Source organism: Aedes albopictus, chromosome 3 (genome assembly GCF_035046485.1).
Source record: "Aedes albopictus strain Foshan chromosome 3, AalbF5, whole genome shotgun sequence".
NCBI lineage: Eukaryota > Metazoa > Arthropoda > Insecta > Diptera > Culicidae > Aedes > Aedes albopictus.
The window spans coordinates 47,203,454-47,221,117 of NC_085138.1; the positions used below are offsets into that span (position 1 = coordinate 47,203,454).

Here is a 17,664-nt window from a genome sequence, read left to right on the forward strand (position 1 = left end):
ATTACACTCATTCATAGAGGGTATTCTGCTTAGAGGGTTCGAAAAGTCGGTACAAGATAGATTTTTTAGCTAAGTTCTGTAAAAAGCAGTTGACAGCTTATAGAAAATGGGTCATATTACCGCTCTCATCTTAAAATTCGGTCGACCCAATTTCCAGCGACACTGACGTAAGTTTATATTCATTTTTTAGAAAATTTGGCAACTTTGGAGGGGCAAGTTTACATGCAAAATTTTTTGAAAAACTTTCTTTTAAATCATGTTCAAAGTTTCTTTGACTTATTATCTTTTGAATAAGATCTAGGGTTTTGAAATCGGACGCAAATTGGCGAAGATATGGGTCTAAAAAAATGACATGTTTTTGAGGGGGTGACCCCAAACTTTTGATCGGGAGTGTATGATGTTATAGTCTATAGCGAATATTACTACTGTAACGCTGCAAATGTCAAGGACTTAACTCCACGACAGTTTTGTCGACGCTGAAAATTCTCTGGTTCTGAAAATCTCAAAGTTGCAAAAAGTTGATTTTTTCAGCAGGAGTCGTACATTTATCCAACGAGGCTTGCCGAGTTGGATACATACAAAGAGTGCTGAAACATCGAGTTTTGCAACAAGTTCCATACAAAATTTTATGCAATGATTTTTTCATTATACATACAACTTATTTGAGTTGCATAATGATCATAATGCAACTCACATAAGTTGCATTATGAACATGATGCAATTATTTTTCATTAGGCTACTCATTTCAGTTGCATAATCAAACAGTTCGGAAAAATTGGTTGTTTTGATACCAAAATGAATAGAAATTGTGATACTGAATTGCATAAAACAATTTATCTCAGTCTTCAAATGGTCCTGTGAGTTGAGTTGAACATGCAATTACACTCTGTATAGCCGATATGACCACTGGGGGTTGTTTGGGCGATATGAAATATCCCAGAATAATGTTGAAATGTTTCATATAATTCCATGGGGGACAAAGATTATAGTTGAACAACAGTTTATAGAGAAAATAACTACTAAACAGTTGTAGATGTCAAGGACTTAACTCCAGAGTAGTTTGGACGAATCTTAATTTTTCAAAAGTATATGATAATATCTATTTGTCTTCAAGTATGTCCAGTTGTCATGGTTGATCATGTTACATTACTCTGTATAGCAGATAAGGCTGCCGTTGAGAGGGAAAAGAATAATGAAAACTGCCGTAAATCCAGATTTATTCATATCTCACAACCTAGAAGCAATAATTATTAATTCCCGGAATCTGCAACAACTCCTCCCGGTTACTACTATAAAATCGCTCGTAGTCTCCTCTCAAGCACTTAAAATACTGCTGAAACACCACAGTCGGCGGACTGGTTCCTTCCGGTTGAGCATTCCTTCCAAAACAAAGCTCCAAACGATAGTTAAATGACTCCTGCGTCTCGCATCGTCCCAGCTGCGCATACAAATTATCCATCAGAAGACCCTTCTGCTCGCTGTACACCCCGGAGCAGATCGACGAGCAGTACACGGTACACTCGAACTCCGGAGTCTCCACCACCGGATCGGTCGTACGATCACACAGATTTATTGACTTCAGGTTGCACTTTTGGGCGCACTGCAGCAGTTTCTGCGTCATCTCCGTCACCGTCAGCGGCTGGAAGCTGTTGCTACAGCTAGTGCAACTCGGAGGGGCAGGTTTTGGAGCTACTGGGACTTCAATTTCTCCGTGTCGGTAGCCCTTGAACAGGAAGATTTGCTGCAGGTAGTTGCGCAGACAGCGGAACGCGTAGTAGGCCCGCGGGCAGTGATCGTACGGATCGATGCGATCGAGCTTCCGGCAGACGCAGGCGTCTATCTGATCGCGGACCGACGGGCACAGAAGGGGCTCGAGAACGGGCCAGTTAAGACCGGTTTTGTCGTCCCACAGGTCCAGCTTGCAGGCGACGCAGCGTATGAAGCACATCGTCTCGCGATCTTCCGGGAAGACGAAGTTCAGGTATTGCTCGAGGCGACTGGGACATATTCGGAGATATTGGACGCACTGTTCGGCGGCTGCGCGGTACCGATGGGATGCGTGGACTGAGGTGGCGGTCAGAGCGATGAGTACGAGGCTCACGAGGTGTTTCATGGTGAGATATTGGATAGAGTTGGATGGGAGGGCTATTTTTATATAAGGCTAATGAGGAAACGGACGAAGCGGAATAAGGTCACGTGTGCGAATTGAAATGAGGAAACATTGACTGGGGATAGTTGGTTTTTATTGCTCAAACGTCATCCCCGTACAGGAGTAGGTCGGACTGTAGATCAAGGCAGGTTTGTGGACTGGGTGAATGACTCAGTAGCGTCTGGCGATTCTGAGTGGTGAACGCGTTAAAGTGCTCTCGGAAGCATAGATACAGGTTTCGGTAGGCAGCAGTGCAATGGTCCAAAATCAAGGGCCGATTGGCTTCGAAGCAGTAGCCGGCTCTCGATTTGAACTCGTTCAGAGGTTGATCTACAGAAAACTCGGAGTGGAGTCGTTCCAGGTTCGGTCCCATGGCGTCACTGTACAATTCCAGGCGAATTCCGATGCATCGGAACAGGCAGCGAGTTTCCGTATTATCCGGATAGACGCCTTGATTGTACAGCTTCAGGTGATCCTGAGGAATACGAAGGGTGTTGGCACAGACGTATTGTGCCCTCAGAAACTTCTCTGCGGTTAGCTTTTGGCCTGAGGATGAGGTAGAGCTCGATAGTTCAAACTTGCGCATGGCACAACGGAAGGAGTAGTAGGCTCTGGCACAAGCATCCGAGGGGTCACACGATAGCAGCTTTCGTTCAGCGCAGTGCAGAACTTTTTGTGCCACTAGTTCAACGTCGCAGGAATCCGGGAACAGTTGTTTCGCTCCGTCTATGAGCAGACCTTGTTCGTCTTCCCAAAACCCAAGAATGATTCCGGCACAACGAATCATGCACATGGTATCGCGATCCGGTGGATAAACACTGATGTTGTACTGCGCTAAACGGGCCTCCGGTATACCGAGATATTCAACGCACGTGGCCTGAGCCTGTAGCAAAGCTTCATTCTGGAGATACTGAGCCGAAACGGACAACACTAGCGAAGTCCAAACAACGATAATGCTGCTCACGAACTGCGCCATCGTAAACTGATGGCCCGTCTCGATAAGCGCATTGTTATTTATGACTGGTCAAGTCTTCGACAGGCACGTTCTTTCCAAAAACATCCAACGAACCAGCGAAGCATGTTTGGCAAACCTCTGCTCTACTGACCTTGTTTGGGATTGCCGCGGCACGCGCATTCCTTCCACGGCCTGCTGCGCTAGGCAGCAGCCACCATGTGAAAGTCAATACACCAAACCACTTTCCACACTGTCGTGCCCTTGCTTTGTCGCGGTGACATTTATTAGCTCAATCACACCACTTTCGAAGCGCAATCAGCGTTCAATCAACCGTGATAAGACACGTACCAGGCATTCATCATCCGTTTCCGCTTCCGACCGGGAACTTCTTCCACCACCCCGCGTGTCTACACACCTCTACGAAATGCAATTAGAAACGATTTATTCGAAAGCTTTCGAAGAACAAACGTTCAACGGAAATCCGCAGTCGTAAATTCAACGCCTCCCTGCGTGGCATCAAAGTAGGCCGTACTACACGCTGAATTTACACATCCTCCACGTCCCACACATGAGCAGCACCTGACAGAGAGGGAATCCCCACCCGGGACGAGAGTCAACGCCTACTGAGGTGCGCCCGAATAAATAAAGATCAAGATTTCCCGGCTGGCTGGCTGGCTGTTCCGGCATCACCAAGTTCGGACAACCGTGAAATCCTGATGAACAGGAGGACACACACTGAACTGCCTCGGCTAATAATTCCCATCGGATGCGAGTGGGTGGAAGGCAGAAACAGGACGCCTGGGAGGCGGATCAACATGGGAAACGACAAATTCTTCGCTTTTCTGTGTTTGGGATTAAGACGTTCTGTTCGTTCAACTCTCTCGAGTAATGTTGGGAAGGCTAGGCTATCTAGTCTAGGTATGGGGAAAACGTATGCCACTGCAGATTCAGACAAGACACACGACAGTCAGCGTCTTGTTATCTCCCACTCACTTTCTCTCTATGTCTCTGCGCTCCGGTTATCCTACATAGTTTATGACTCTTTACTTCGGGATGGTGGTGTTATCGTCTTATTGGATCTTTTGGGAATGGGATGTGGATTAGGGAATGGCATTTGTGCGTGAATTTGGAGTGAAATTTGTTGCAAGGTCTGTTGCCATTTTAACGCTGATGGGTAATTCAATTTTATCGTGTTTAGTCGAATCGTGAAATCGATCAGATTGAATCTTAGTGTACTTGGATAATGAGCTTCTAAAGGCCTATCTCAATTCCTGCATAAATCGATCAAGCATTGTTCAATACGACATATTTACTCTTACTATTAGGTAAAGCTCATGAAACATTTTTTTTATTATTAATTCACTCTTTGTTTAGCACACAATTTTGGGTAAATTTGGTTACCGTGCATGTCAAACAGGAACATTTGTTGTCAAAAGTGACCCAATGTCTTTTGCAAGCCACTGTTCCACTTTCGTTATATTAAGGTTGACCTCGAATGTCAAACAAGAACTGTTTGCCATTATTTTATTTTCGGGTTTATTAACCCTCTACAGGAAACCCTCAATGATGGTCCATTTCGGAAACCTGGGGTCCATTTGGACCCCAAATTTGTTCTTCTGTATCGCATGATCCTGATTTATTAGAATACCGGTGTCTTCAGTAAAGTTGTTGGGTTGATCAAGGACTAACAGATGCTGGACCGTTTAATTCAGAATTTCATGTATAGGTGGCGCTAGTGAGCATGTAAGTATTCACTATTTGAGCACATATATATCAAGATCCTGACCACATAGAATTTTGACGTCTTCAGCAAAGTTGTTTATTAGGTAGATAAAGTGTTTACTAATGGTGGACCGTTTGTATGAAAATTTCACATATAGATGGCGCAACTAACCGTGCAAATTTTATATTTCATATATCAGAATCCTGAGAACCAAGAAAGATGATATCTCCTGCTTAGTTGTTTGGTACGTCAAAGACTTACAGGTGTAGGTAGCGTTTGATTTGGAACTCCACGTATAGGTGACGTTACTGAGCACGCCCATTCCATATATCCCATATATCGCGGGATTCTGATCACTTAGAAAGATGGAGTATTTGGAAAAATTGTTGCGTAGGCCAAGTACTTACTGACCATGGGCCGTTAATTTTGGAAATACGTCATACGTAGATGACATTGGTCAGCATGCAAATTGTATTTGTCATATATTTCAGGATTCTAAGCTCAAAGAAACATGGAGTCTTCGGCAAGCTTGTTGGGTAGATCAACGACTTACAGTTAATTGACCGTATAATTCGGAACTCCACACCACATGTAGATGGCGGTACCGAGCATACAAAATAAATATCTCATTTATCTCAGGATTTATTGCAATTACTTTCAAGTTTACCCATTTTATTTAAATATTACAAATCTCAGGATCCTGATTATTTATAAATATGGTATCTTCGGCAAAGCTGTTAAGAAGATCAAGGTGAATAATTATTTGGTTCAAGTTTCTGTCTTTAGGTGGCGCTAGTAGCAAATTTACAAAAACATATAAATTTTAATTATTAGCCAGACAATTTTAAACAAGCTATAACTTCTTAAGTGCACCAAATTTTGACTGCAAGACCCTCAACTAGTTAGCTATGATTGATACAAATTTGGACTTGATAGGTAAACTCTACGTGAAGTTGAAGTGTTTCTTGTAAAATTCTTCTAATTTCACTGCAGTCCAATAATCTACCATATCTTAGGCTTAAGTTATTCAAATTTGATGACATTTTGAAAAGGTATGACTAATAAATTGATCTTTGTTTACCATTTGACTGGATTCAAATTTGTCTGAAGAGAAAAAAGTTACAGCTTGTTGAATACATTTTTAGAAATCCTAATCATTTGCAACCGTTTTGTAACTAAAGTTGTAACTAGCACCGCCTAGAGATGAAATTTTGCATAATCAAACTGTAAACTCTTAACTTACCAAACAGTTTTGCCGTGGAAACCATCTTGCTAAGTAACCAGCGTCCTGAGATTAAAAATATATAGGCTCTTTAGCGCCACCTATTAGTGAAATTTCGAATCAAACGGCCCATCAACTGTTAGTCCTTGACCAGCTTAACAGTATTGCCGAGCACACCAACACTCTAAGAAGAGTCTAAGCAATTAAAACCCTGAGATATTTGGGTGAGAAATAGTGTTATTGTTGTGTCTGTTTGTCTCTGATATCACAAGATGTGATGTCTCTTAGCTTTTTTTTTGGGATCCACTGTTATGCGTTTGGTGCATAAAAATATTTGAACAGCCCCTTGTGAACACTCTGCGTGTGCACTGAGTGGTGTTTTTTTTTCTGAGTGCGCGCAGAAATTGTGCACTGGGATTATGACTTGCAGGCTCTTGTGCTATATGAGATATACAAATTGCATACCCACTGACGCCACCTATGACCAAAATTCATAGTAAAACGACTAATCAATTGTAAGTTCTTCCAACTTATTTTCAATTTTACTAAATAATCTGAATCCTGATGTAAAAATGATTCAAAATTTGTATGCTCCCTAGCGTCATCTAGTGACAGAGTTTCGAATCATACGGTCCATTATCTGTAAATTCTCGACTCACCTTCACCAAACATCTTTGCTGAAGATAGTAGAGAAGGTAACAGAGTTTTTAGGACGCTGGGATATTTGAAGTATAAAATTTGCATACTCAATGGCGCCACCTATGTGTGGATTCCCGAATCAAATTTTGCATCATCTGTAAGTTCTTAACCTATGAAACAACTTTGCCGAACACACCATCTTTCTATGTGATCAGGATCTTGAAATATATGATATGTAAAATTTGCAAGCTCACTAGCGCCACCTATGTGTGGAGTTTCAAATCAAACGGCCCATCATTTGAAAGTAATTGACAAACACAACAACTTTCTCGAAGGCGTCATCTTTCTAAGTGATAAGGATCCAGTGATATATGAGATACAAAATATACATGCTCACTAGCACCACCCAGTGGTGGAGTTTCGAATCAATCGGTCCATTATCTGAAAGCGCTCGACTTACTGAGCAACTTTCCCGAAGACGAGATGCTTCTACAAGCTCTTGATCTTCCGATAATTTCGTTTGAAGACATTATATTACTAAATTGTTTATGTCAAATAGCGTCATCTAGTGAGGACATTTCGAATTAACCAATCTAAAAAGACGCGGACACCGTCTTCAGCCAGAGGCTGCACAGACTGAATGAAACTTAACACTAGACAAGGGACACACGGAGCATGCACCAGTGGATACGGGGAAGAAACTATCCTCACGAAAAGTTTCATCGCCCGGAGCGGGAATCGAACCCTCACCCCATAGCATGGTGCGATTAGAAGCTTGGTGACCCTAACCGCACGGCTACGAGGCTCCACGAATTAACCAATCTACCGCCAGATGACGCATGACTTATCGAACAAATTTGCCGAAGAGATGAATATTCTAAAACATCAGAATCGAAAGATATAGAGAATTCAATTTGAGGTCCAAATGGTCCCCAGGTATACAAAATCACCCGGTTTAACTTTGACATGGAATAAAAATCAAAATATGCCATGCATGAATCATTTATTCATTTCATTTATTTAGTTTGCTAATTTCGAGACTGCGTAGCCGTTTTTAATGATAGTTGAAACGATACAGTCGAGCCTCCACTAGAAGTTAACAACAAATTCATGATAATACTGAATCAACAATTTGTCGTTATAATACTCGATTTGCTGCTGCAGCTCTCCAACGTCGGTCGCGCCCGATGCTCGCCAATTCACGCTCCACCTGGTCCACCCATCGTTCTCTCTGCGCTCCACGCCTTCTTGTGCCATCCGGATCAGTTGCAAACACCAGCTTTGCAGGGTTGTTGTCCGGCATTCTTGCAACATGCCCTGCCCACCGTATTTTTCCGGCTTTGGCCACCTTCTGGATGCTGGGTTCGCCGTAAAGTGCAGCAAGCTCGTGGTTTTTCCTTCTCCGCCACACACCGTTCTCCTGCACTCCGCCGATGATCGTCCTTAGCACGCGTCGCTCGAAAACTCCGAGTGCTTGCAGGTCCTCCTCGAGCATGGTCCATGTCTCGTGCCCGTAGAGGATTACCGGTCTTATTAGCGTTTTGTACATGGCGCATTTGGTGCGGGGGTGAATCTTTTTCGACCGCAGTTTCTTCTGGAGCCCGTAGTAGGCCCGACTTTCGCTGATGATGTGCCAGCGAATTTCACGGCTCACGTTGTTGTCAGCCGTCAGTAAGGATCCGAGGTAGACGAATTCCTCCACCACCTCGAAAGTATCCCCGTCTATCGTAACATTACTACCCAGACGGATCCGGTCGTTTTCGGTTCCGCCTACCAGCATGTACTTTGTTTTTGAGGCATTCACCACCAGTCCGACCTTTTCTGCTTCGCGTTTCAGGCGGGTGTACAGCTCTGCCACCGTTCCAAATGTTCTGGCAATATTGTCCATGTCGTCCGCAAAACAGACAAATTGATCGGGTTTTTATGAAAATCGTTCCCCGGCCGTTAAGCCCGGCTCGTCGCATCACACCTTCCAGAGCGATGTTGAAGAGTAGGCATGAGAGTCCATCACCTTGTCGCAGTCCCCGGCGAGATTCGAATGAACTGGATAGTTCACCCGAAAACCTTACGCAGTTTTGCACACCGTCCATCGTTGCTTCAATCAGTCTAGTCAGCTTCCCAGGAAAGCCATTTTCGCCCATGATTCTCCATAGCTCTGCGCGGCCAATACTGTCGTATGCCGCCTTGAAGTCGATGAACAGGTGATGCGTTGGGGCCTGGTATTCACGGTATTTCCGGAGGATTTGCCGTACGGTGAAGATCTGGTCCGTTGTCGACCGGCCGTCGATGAAGCCGGCTTGATAACTTCCCGCGAACTCATTCGTTTTAGGTGACAGACGACGGAAGATGATCTGGGATAGCACTTTGTAGGCAGCATTCAAAATAGTGATCGCCCTGAAGTTCTCACATTCCAAATGGTCGCCTTTCTTGTGAATGGGGCAGATTACCCCTTCCTTCCACTCCTCCGGTACCTGTTCGGTTTCCCAGATCCTGACTATCAGCCGATGCAGACAGGTGACCAACTTTTCTGGGCCCATCTTGATGAGTTCAGCTGCGATACCATCCTTAACAGCTGCTTTGTTAGTTTTGAGCTGGTGAATGGCATCCTTAACTTCCCTCAGCGTGGGAGTTGGTTCATTTACGTTCTCCGCTGCACTGGCGTCGTCGTTCCTTCCGTTGCCATGGGCTCCCGTGCCTACGTTCTCCACGCCGTTCATGTGCTGATCGAAGTGCTGCTTCCACCTTTCGATCACCTCACGTCCGTCCGTCAAGAGGCCTCCGTCTTTATCCCTGCATATTTCGGCTCGCGGCACGAAGCCGTTGCGGGATGCGTTGAGCTTGTGATAGAACTTCCGTGTTTCTTGAGAACGGCACAGCAGTTCCATTTCTTCACACTCCGCTTCTTCCAGGCGGCGCTTTTTCTCCCGAAAGAGGCGGGTCTGCTGTTTTCGCTTCTGTTTGTAACGTTCCACGTTCTGTCGAGTCCCTTGCTGCAGCATTACCGCCCTCGCTGCGTTCTTCTCTTCCAAAACCGTTCTGCACTCTTCGTCGAACCATTCGTTACGTCGATTCCGTTCCACGTACCCGATGGTACTCTCGGCTGCGTCGTTGATGGCTGCTTTCACTGTACTCCAGCAGTCCTCTAGAGGGGCCTCATCGAGCTCGCCCTCAGAGTTTTGGGCGCAGTTTGACCATCACCAGATAGTGGTCGGAGTCGATGTTGGCGCCACGATAGGTCCTGACGTCGATAATGTCGGAGAAGTGCCGTCCGTCAATCAGAACGTGGTCGATTTGCGATTCCGTCTGCTGTGGTGATCTCCAGGTGTAACGATAAGGGAGGCTGTGTTGGAAAAAGGTGCTACGTATGGCCATATTTTTGGAGGCGGCGAAATCAATGAGTCGTAGGCCGTTTTCGTTCGTTTGCTGGTGAGCGCTAAACTTACCAATCGTCGGTCCGAATTCCTCCTCCTGGCCTACCTGAGCATTCAAATCTCCTATGATGATCTTGACGTTGTGGCTTGGGCAGCGGTCGTACTCGCGTTCGAGCTGCGCGTAAAATGCGTCCTTGTCATCATCAGTACTTCCGGAGTGTGGGCTGTGCACGTTTATTATGCTGATGTTGAAGAATCGGCCCTTTGATCCTCAACCTGCACATTCTTTCGTCGATCGGCCACCAACCGATCACACGCCTCTGCATATCACCCATCACGATGAAAGCTGTTCCCAGCTCGCGTGTGTTGCCGCAGCTCTGGTAGATGGTATGATTACCTCTAAACGTTCGCACCATGGATCCTGTCCAACACACCTCCTGCAGCGCTACGATTCCGAGCCCGCGGTCCTTCAGTAGATCGGCGAGTATGCGGATGCTCCCAATGTAGTTGAGAGATCGGCAGTTCCACGTACCGAGTTTCCAATCGCAAGTCCTTTTTGTTCGCTGGGGTCGTCGCCATTGGTATCGTTTCGCATTCTTCTCTTGTTGATTTTCCGGTGCTAGTCTTTTTACGGCTGGCTCGCAGAGCCTGATACCAACCCACTAACCCAGGGAGCTGGGCTTACCTTCCCGGAAGCTACGGGTTCTACATTGGCATTTCCTCCAACTACAGTGATAAATAGCTAGGCTCAAGCGCCAGTCTTCGCCGGGGGTGGTGTTTTTAATGGGCGCCCAGGAGATAATATTTTACCTGAGCTTCCGTCCCCGAGTTATAATGCCTTAAAGTTGAAAACCATGAAAAAGTGTATAAAGAAGCCCCGCACGACGGTATTGGAGTTGCGTTCTCACTAACGTAGTTGGTCGTCTGAGCATGCGACCGCGTTGAGTGCTCAATGTATACTGATGTCGCACTGATCATTTGGTCTGTGAAGAAGCATACGGTCGTAGGGAATCAAATCTCATCACATATTAATATATAATATTTGAAACTCCCTGATATATGTTTCTTTTTGTATATCTTATCTGTATTGACGAGATTTCTAGCCCTTGGATAGTTCATCTCGGGACCACGCATTACTTCCCTTCCGAAGGAAGTTTGTCGGGAATGGGATTCAATCCCAGGTCCTCGGCGTGATAGTCACGTGCTTTAACCATCACACCAGATCCGCTCCACGCCCTGATATTCTATGTATTTTGTTGAAATCCATCCCAAAAAAATCTTCACACAGCCATCGTCAACGCCATCACCTTATCTCCATTGACATTATCGCAAGCCACTATGCGCCCATTGTCGTCGCCGTCATTTTTTCATCGACCTCAAAAACAGCACAACAATGACCCAGCATCGCTTTCTTCCTCTCGGTTGACCATGAAGCAGCAGGAAGGACAACGAAACGTGAAGGCTCGTCCTTGCGACAGATGGGGCTCCCAAAAGGGACCGAGTATAAAAATCATTAAAATTCAAAATCTTTATCGCTCTTATCCGGGTGCGGGCAGGCGGCGAGCGACCAAACACTGACTGACTGGCAGACGTCGTCGTTGTTGTCGTCGTCCGACCTCATGCGAGAGGAAGATACGACGATATCCTTGATAAATTTAACCAGAGCGCCACCGGGGTTGAAAGGAATCTCCTCCGCGCGGAAGCTTTCCCCGTCGCATCGTCATTGTCCGATAATGTGAAAATAGATTTTTTTCTTCCTCCAGCAAGCGGACGCTTATCCCCACTTCAGTGTTGTTTAAGTTTTTGCTGCCGGGGTTTTCCCCCGTCTGGTTGACATCCGATATCGATAGACGGACGGCAGCGGCGTTTTTTTGTCCTGGTGCGGTGGTTGTCCGCAGGAAAAGAAGCGGAGACAAAGCATTCATAGAGGAGTGGGGTGGAAACTGCAGCTTTTCCGCTCCATGGGGATTTAGTTTTCAATTTCCGGTCGCTGTCGGTCGGTCGGTTCATGCAAGAAAAAGGTTCCGATTTCGTTCGGTGTCGCTCGAAGGACTTTGGGCGGTGAGCAAAAAGCGTGTTATCAGTCGAGGAGGAACACTCTCCGAGCGCGTTGTTTGATTAGTCAGAATGTGAGGAAAAAAACTCGCAACTCACAAGTAGCAAAAAGAATAACAATTTTGCATCGCAAATAATAATTTGCGTGCGAGGAGTGATTAAGCGCGACGACACTTGTTTACCACTTTACACGTTGAAATATGAACTAATTACAGCTTAGCGCCACATACTTACTTCGTGGTGGAGCAAAGTGGAAAGAATGCGCGAAGAAACAAGTGAGCGAGTTCTAATTAATTGCGTTGATTAATTAGAACAAGTGGTGTATTATGACGGCGACGACGACGGGTCGGAGTTTTCTGTATGTTTTGTTTATTTATTGTGAGTGAGCTTGTGGAAAAATACGACACAACTAGACGTACTTGCTATGGCGTAATCAAACTGGTGCAGTAGCAGCGTAGAAGAACTTTCTTCAACATAGCGGAATGCCAGTTTCGGCATTTGATGAAAGCTAAGTTATACATAAAAAGCAATATGCACCCATACGCAGATAAGTTTATTGCCCTTTACCAGTTATACAAGTCGGTTGGTATGTCTGAAATAGACGAAAAAACTCAAACTTTTTCGAAGACACAGTGTGTGTTTAATTGACAAACTGAGAGATAAATTTGTGAAAAAAATGCATATGTTTTGGTGGGCTTCGAACCCACGACTCCGTATCGCTAGTCCGACGCTTTAACCAACTAAGTCACAAAACAAGTTACGATTCTGTGAAATAGAAAGTCAAACTGGATTCCAAGCACCACTCTAACCGGGTCGATGCAAACATTTTCCATCACATTTTCTATTCGTATTTCTCAGTTTGGGAATTTTCCAACATGCTTTTCGTTCTGATGACACATGCATCAATAATAAAAATTGCATTAAAATTTATCAAAAAAGTGTGAAAAATTATAGATAAACATGTTAAGCTAATTTGAAATGTTTCGCCCGGTGTCGGTCTTATAGTGAGTTTTTCTGAAATTTTCTTAGCGTAGTTCGGCTCCCCGAGTGAGTCCGTTGTTGACATCGAATCAAGGCTCGGCCCCTTTTTGAGAGAGAGAATTCTCTCCCTCGGCGCTTGGGCCAGGAGCCGTTCCAAAGGCTAAAAATCTCGTTAATGCAGATAAAAAAATTAAAAAATATATATCAGGGAGTTTCAAAGATCAATATAACTTATCTTCAGGAAAAATTTAAACTTTTAAAGCATTTATACAGATTTTTTTTAATCTGAAAAGCATCGAGATAAAGACTAACAGAATTCATAGGTTTCTTAACTAAAAGTGGCTGGCTATGCACTTAATCTCAAAATTTGGACTCGGATTGCAACGATTTGATCAAATATTTTGTTGGAAGAATTTATCAAGGATTTTTTCGGAAATTCCTCCTAAGATTTATTCAGAAAATCATTCTAAAAATATAATCTTTCAGGAATTCTTACTTAAATTCCTCCTTAAAATTCTATAGGAATTCATTTAGGTATTCTTCCGAAGATTTCTTCTGGTTTTTTTTATTGTTTCCATCAAACATTCCTTAAGCGGTAGGATACCTTGGTAAGGTATCACCAAGGATTCTTCTAGATTTTCTTTACTATACCTCTAAGAAATTTCTCCAACGATTTCACTAAGTATGAGTGCTGTCATGGTAAAATCAGAGCTGGTTACCCAAGTTTTCAAAATAGCTGCGCCTCCTATGATGCAACGTCCCCCATATAAATAATCTAATCATTGCGCTCAGTGTGTCGATATTACGGATCTCAAAATAAAGCAAATGAGACAATTTTGCCGCTCTCAAAAAAGATGGAAAAATTGCGCTCATCATATACCAAAAATAGTGTTATATTTTTTTCCGCTTCCCAAAATAAAAAGTGGCGATTTCAGAATTAAAAAAAGCCCACATCGTTAATCAACAACAATGTGAAAAATCATGCGCTGTTCAATGAGTCTTCCAGGAATGCCTCTGGGTAACTCTCGCTGAGACCGCCCCACTATTTACACCATGTCTTTAAAAATGTTTAAGGTGGTGATTTTCTGAAAGTCCTCCTCAAAAAAGTAAGAAAAATGCATTTTGTTAATCAATTTGATGGACCCCCCGTTAGTTAGAGCCACAACCATTTTCGCGGACCCCTCGATTTTGATCAATTGTTGGCTCATTTAAACCGTTATAACTCAAAAGTTTCTCCAAAAACCACCTAATAACAAAACGTTGTTGAAAAGAGAAAAGATAGGGCTATTATTTACAGTTATAAAAAGTTGGGTCGACCATATTGATTTTGGTCGCTATCTTGGATTTTTATACTAAAACTGTTTTTTCACCATGTTGGCAACCACCGATTTTCAAAATTTTTGCGTCAATCGAAAGCGGGGACATATTTACACAACATATCAAAAATTTGGAGATGTATCTTTTTCCTATCAAAAGTTATCTGCACTTTTGTTAATCATGACACGTTTTCTTCATACATTTCCATGCGCCCCGGCAACGACACCCAACAGCATCAGAGAATACGCCTGCATGTATGCACAACGGCACCTGCAGCAAAATTAGGGAAAATTAGAGGTTCGTTCCCGTTTTTTACTGTTTCTCAATGATGCGGACATTGTTTTTCAAACTTTTTTGGTGTTTTGAAAAGTTAAAACTTTCAACTTTTCATTAGTGGATTCAGATTTTAAATAAATGTTCGTAAACACTGTGAAATAACGCTGCATTTATTTAAACAACCGGCACCTGGCCCACTGCCGTTCTAAGCATAGTTGTCCCATGTTACTTTTTGACGATTTTGACTTTTTTGCACCAGGCGCTCTATTTATACGTATATTTTCATATAACATCAAAAAATAACATACTTTGTTCGAAGACTCAATGAAAAGCATGTCAAGTCAAATTGTCCCACTGTTGAATTTCTACGCATGTCTGTCCCACAACTGAAATTCTACGCACAACAGTCCCACTATGAAAAATCTACGTAAAACCGATATATTAAGTATTTTTAGTAACTTACGTCACCTTATAGCATGGCTATTTCAATACTGCATGGTATAAACTCTTCTTTTATGTTGGCATTACGCTCCAGCTGGAACGAAACTTGTTTTCCAGTTAAACAAAAACTGTTATTTCTTCGCAACTTACAGTTTCAATCTAAATTCAAATATTGCTGCAATGCACGTTGAGCTCATAAACCAAACATAAGCATTTTAACTTAATTAGGAGGCTCAAATGTCGTGAAGCATGACGAAGCCGATCCAATATAATGACCAAGAGGTTGCTGAATTGAATGACTGGTATATGTGAAAATTTTCAGAATTTAAGCAAGCTTGAAATATTGTTGGTAAGTGAGTTGATGAGTTTCACTTTTTTATTTCAATATGTTATCCCAATAATTTGATTAAATTAGTGTGTCGGTAAGTGAGTGGCTTAGTTATCGCCTATTTAGAAAATAAAGAGAACACTTTTGGGTTAAACTCAAATCGAAGACGAATACAAGCAGAGGAAGACATGGTGCAGAATGTTTTGAAAACTTAAACTGTTGTATTTCTAAACATATTTTATTTCAATGATATGTACATATTTCTTGTCATTAAAAATTAATACAAAAGCTAAATCAGTTGTATGCTTTGTTGGTCATTAGGCAAAATAGGCCATTAGACCGAAAAGGTCATTAGGCCGAAAATTCATTGGGCCGAATAGGTAATTAGGCCGAAAAGGACATTAGGTCATTAGTCATTAAGCCGAATAATTCAGGTATAGAACAAGGTCATTTCACCAAGACCTGGCCAAAATACCTTTTCGACCTAAAGACCTTTTCGGCCTAAAAACCTTTTCGGCCCAAAACCTTTTCGGCCTAAACACCTTTTCGGCCTATTTGACTGGCCTTTTCGGCCTAAAGACCTTTTCGGCCTAAAGACCTTTCCGGCCTAAAGACCTTTTCGGCCTAAAGACCTTTTCGGCCTAAAGACCTTTTCGGCCTAAAGACCTTTTCGGCCTAAAGACCTTTTCGGCCTAAAGACCTTTTCGGCCTAAAGACCTTTTCGGCCTAAAGACCTTTTCGGCCTAAAGACCTTTTCGGCCTAAAGACCTTTTCGGCCTAAAGACCTTTTCGGCCTAAAGACCTTTTCGGCCTAAAGACCTTTTCGGCCTAAAGACCTTTTCGGCCTAAAGACCTTTTCGGCCTAAAGACCTTTTCGGCCTAAAGACCTTTTCGGCCTAAAGACCTTTTCGGCCTAAAGACCTTTTCGGCCTAAAGACCTTTTCGGCCTAAAGACCTTTTCGGCCTAAAGACCTTTTCGGCCTAAAGACCTTTTCGGCCTAAAGACCTTTTCGGCCTAAAGACCTTTTCGGCCTAAAGACCTTTTCGGCCTAAAGACCTTTTCGGCCTAAAGACCTTTTCGGCCTAAAGACTTTTTCGGTCTAAAGACCTTTTCGGCCTAAAGACCTTTTCGGCCTAAAGACCTTTTCGGCCTAAAGACCTTTTCGGCCTAAAGACCTTTTCGGCCTAAAGACCTTTTCGGCCTAAAGACCTTTTCGGCCTAAAGACCTTTTCGGCCTAAAGACCTTTTCGGCCTAAAGACCTTTTCGGCCTAAAGACCTTTTCGGCCTAAAGACCTTTTCGGCCTAAAGACCTTTTCGGCCTAAAGACCTTTTCGGCCTAAAGACCTTTTCGGCCTAAAGACCTTTTCGGCCTAAAGACCTTTTCGGCCTAAAGACCTTTTCGGCCTAAAGACCTTTTCGGCCTAAAGACCTTTTCGGCCTAAAGACCTTTTCGGCCTAAAGACCTTTTCGGCCTAAAGACCTTTTCGGCCTAAAGACCTTTTCGGCCTAACGACCTTTTCGGCCTAACGACCTTTTCGGCCTAACGACCTTTTCGGCCTAAAGATCTTTTCGGCCTAAAGACCTTTTCGGCCTAAAGACCTTTTCGGCCTAAAGACCTTTTCGGCCTTAAGACCTTTTCGGCCTAAAGACCTTTTCGGCCTAAAGACCTTTTCGGCCTAAAGACCTTTTCGGCCTAAAGACCTTTTCGGCCTAAAGACCTTTTCGGCCCAAAAACCTTTTCGGCCTAAACACCTTTTCGGCCTATTTGACTGGCCTTTTCGGCCTAAAGACCTTTTCGGCCTAAAGACCTTTTCGGCCTAAAGACCTTTTCGGCCTAAAGACCTTTTCGGCCTAAAGACCTTTTCGGCCTAAAGACCTTTTCGGCCTAAAGACCTTTTCGGCCTAAAGACCTTTTCGGCCTAAAGACCTTTTCGGCCTAAAGACCTTTTCGGCCTAAAGACCTTTTCGGCCTAAAGACCTTTTCGGCCTAAAGACCTTTTCGGCCTAAAGACCTTTTCGGCCTAAAGACCTTTTCGGCCTAAAGACCTTTTCGGCCTAAAGACCTTTTCGGCCTAAAGACCTTTTCGGCCTAAAGACCTTTTCGGCCTAAAGACCTTTTCGGCCTAAAGACCTTTTCGGCCTAAAGACCTTTTCGGCCTAAAGACCTTTTCGGCCTAAAGACCTTTTCGGCCTAAAGACCTTTTC

At 43.6% G+C, this 17,664-nt stretch overlaps 3 protein-coding genes and 1 long non-coding RNA gene across 19 annotated transcripts in view; 1 reads left to right on the forward strand and 3 right to left on the reverse strand.

Moving 5' to 3' along the window:
• The window catches only part of LOC109405842 (low-density lipoprotein receptor), a 1,187,857-nt gene that overhangs the window by 576,084 nt on the left and 594,109 nt on the right, over nt 1–17,664 (forward strand). The gene's annotated exons all lie outside the window — the stretch shown is intronic.
• Nucleotides 1–17,664, reverse strand: part of LOC134291301 (uncharacterized) — a 598,232-nt gene that overhangs the window by 189,418 nt on the left and 391,150 nt on the right. The gene's annotated exons all lie outside the window — the stretch shown is intronic.
• LOC109410505 (uncharacterized) lies at nt 48–2,245 on the reverse strand. Its single transcript, XM_019684052.3, has one exon. It carries the CDS (start codon nt 2,111–2,113, stop codon nt 1,235–1,237), a length of 879 nt encoding a protein of 292 aa, XP_019539597.2. The 5' UTR covers nt 2,114–2,245; the 3' UTR covers nt 48–1,234.
• On the reverse strand, nt 2,130–7,854 carry LOC109405844 (general odorant-binding protein 45). The gene has a single exon (XM_062858863.1). It carries the CDS (start codon nt 3,123–3,125, stop codon nt 2,250–2,252), a length of 876 nt encoding a protein of 291 aa, XP_062714847.1. The 5' UTR covers nt 3,126–7,854; the 3' UTR covers nt 2,130–2,249.

Coding starts and splice junctions, on each gene's coding strand:
- LOC109410505 (XM_019684052.3), bottom strand. CDS start 2,113: ATGAAACACCTCGTGAGCCTCGTACTCATCGCTCTGACCGCCACCTCA.
- LOC109405844 (XM_062858863.1), bottom strand. CDS start 3,125: ATGGCGCAGTTCGTGAGCAGCATTATCGTTGTTTGGACTTCGCTAGTG.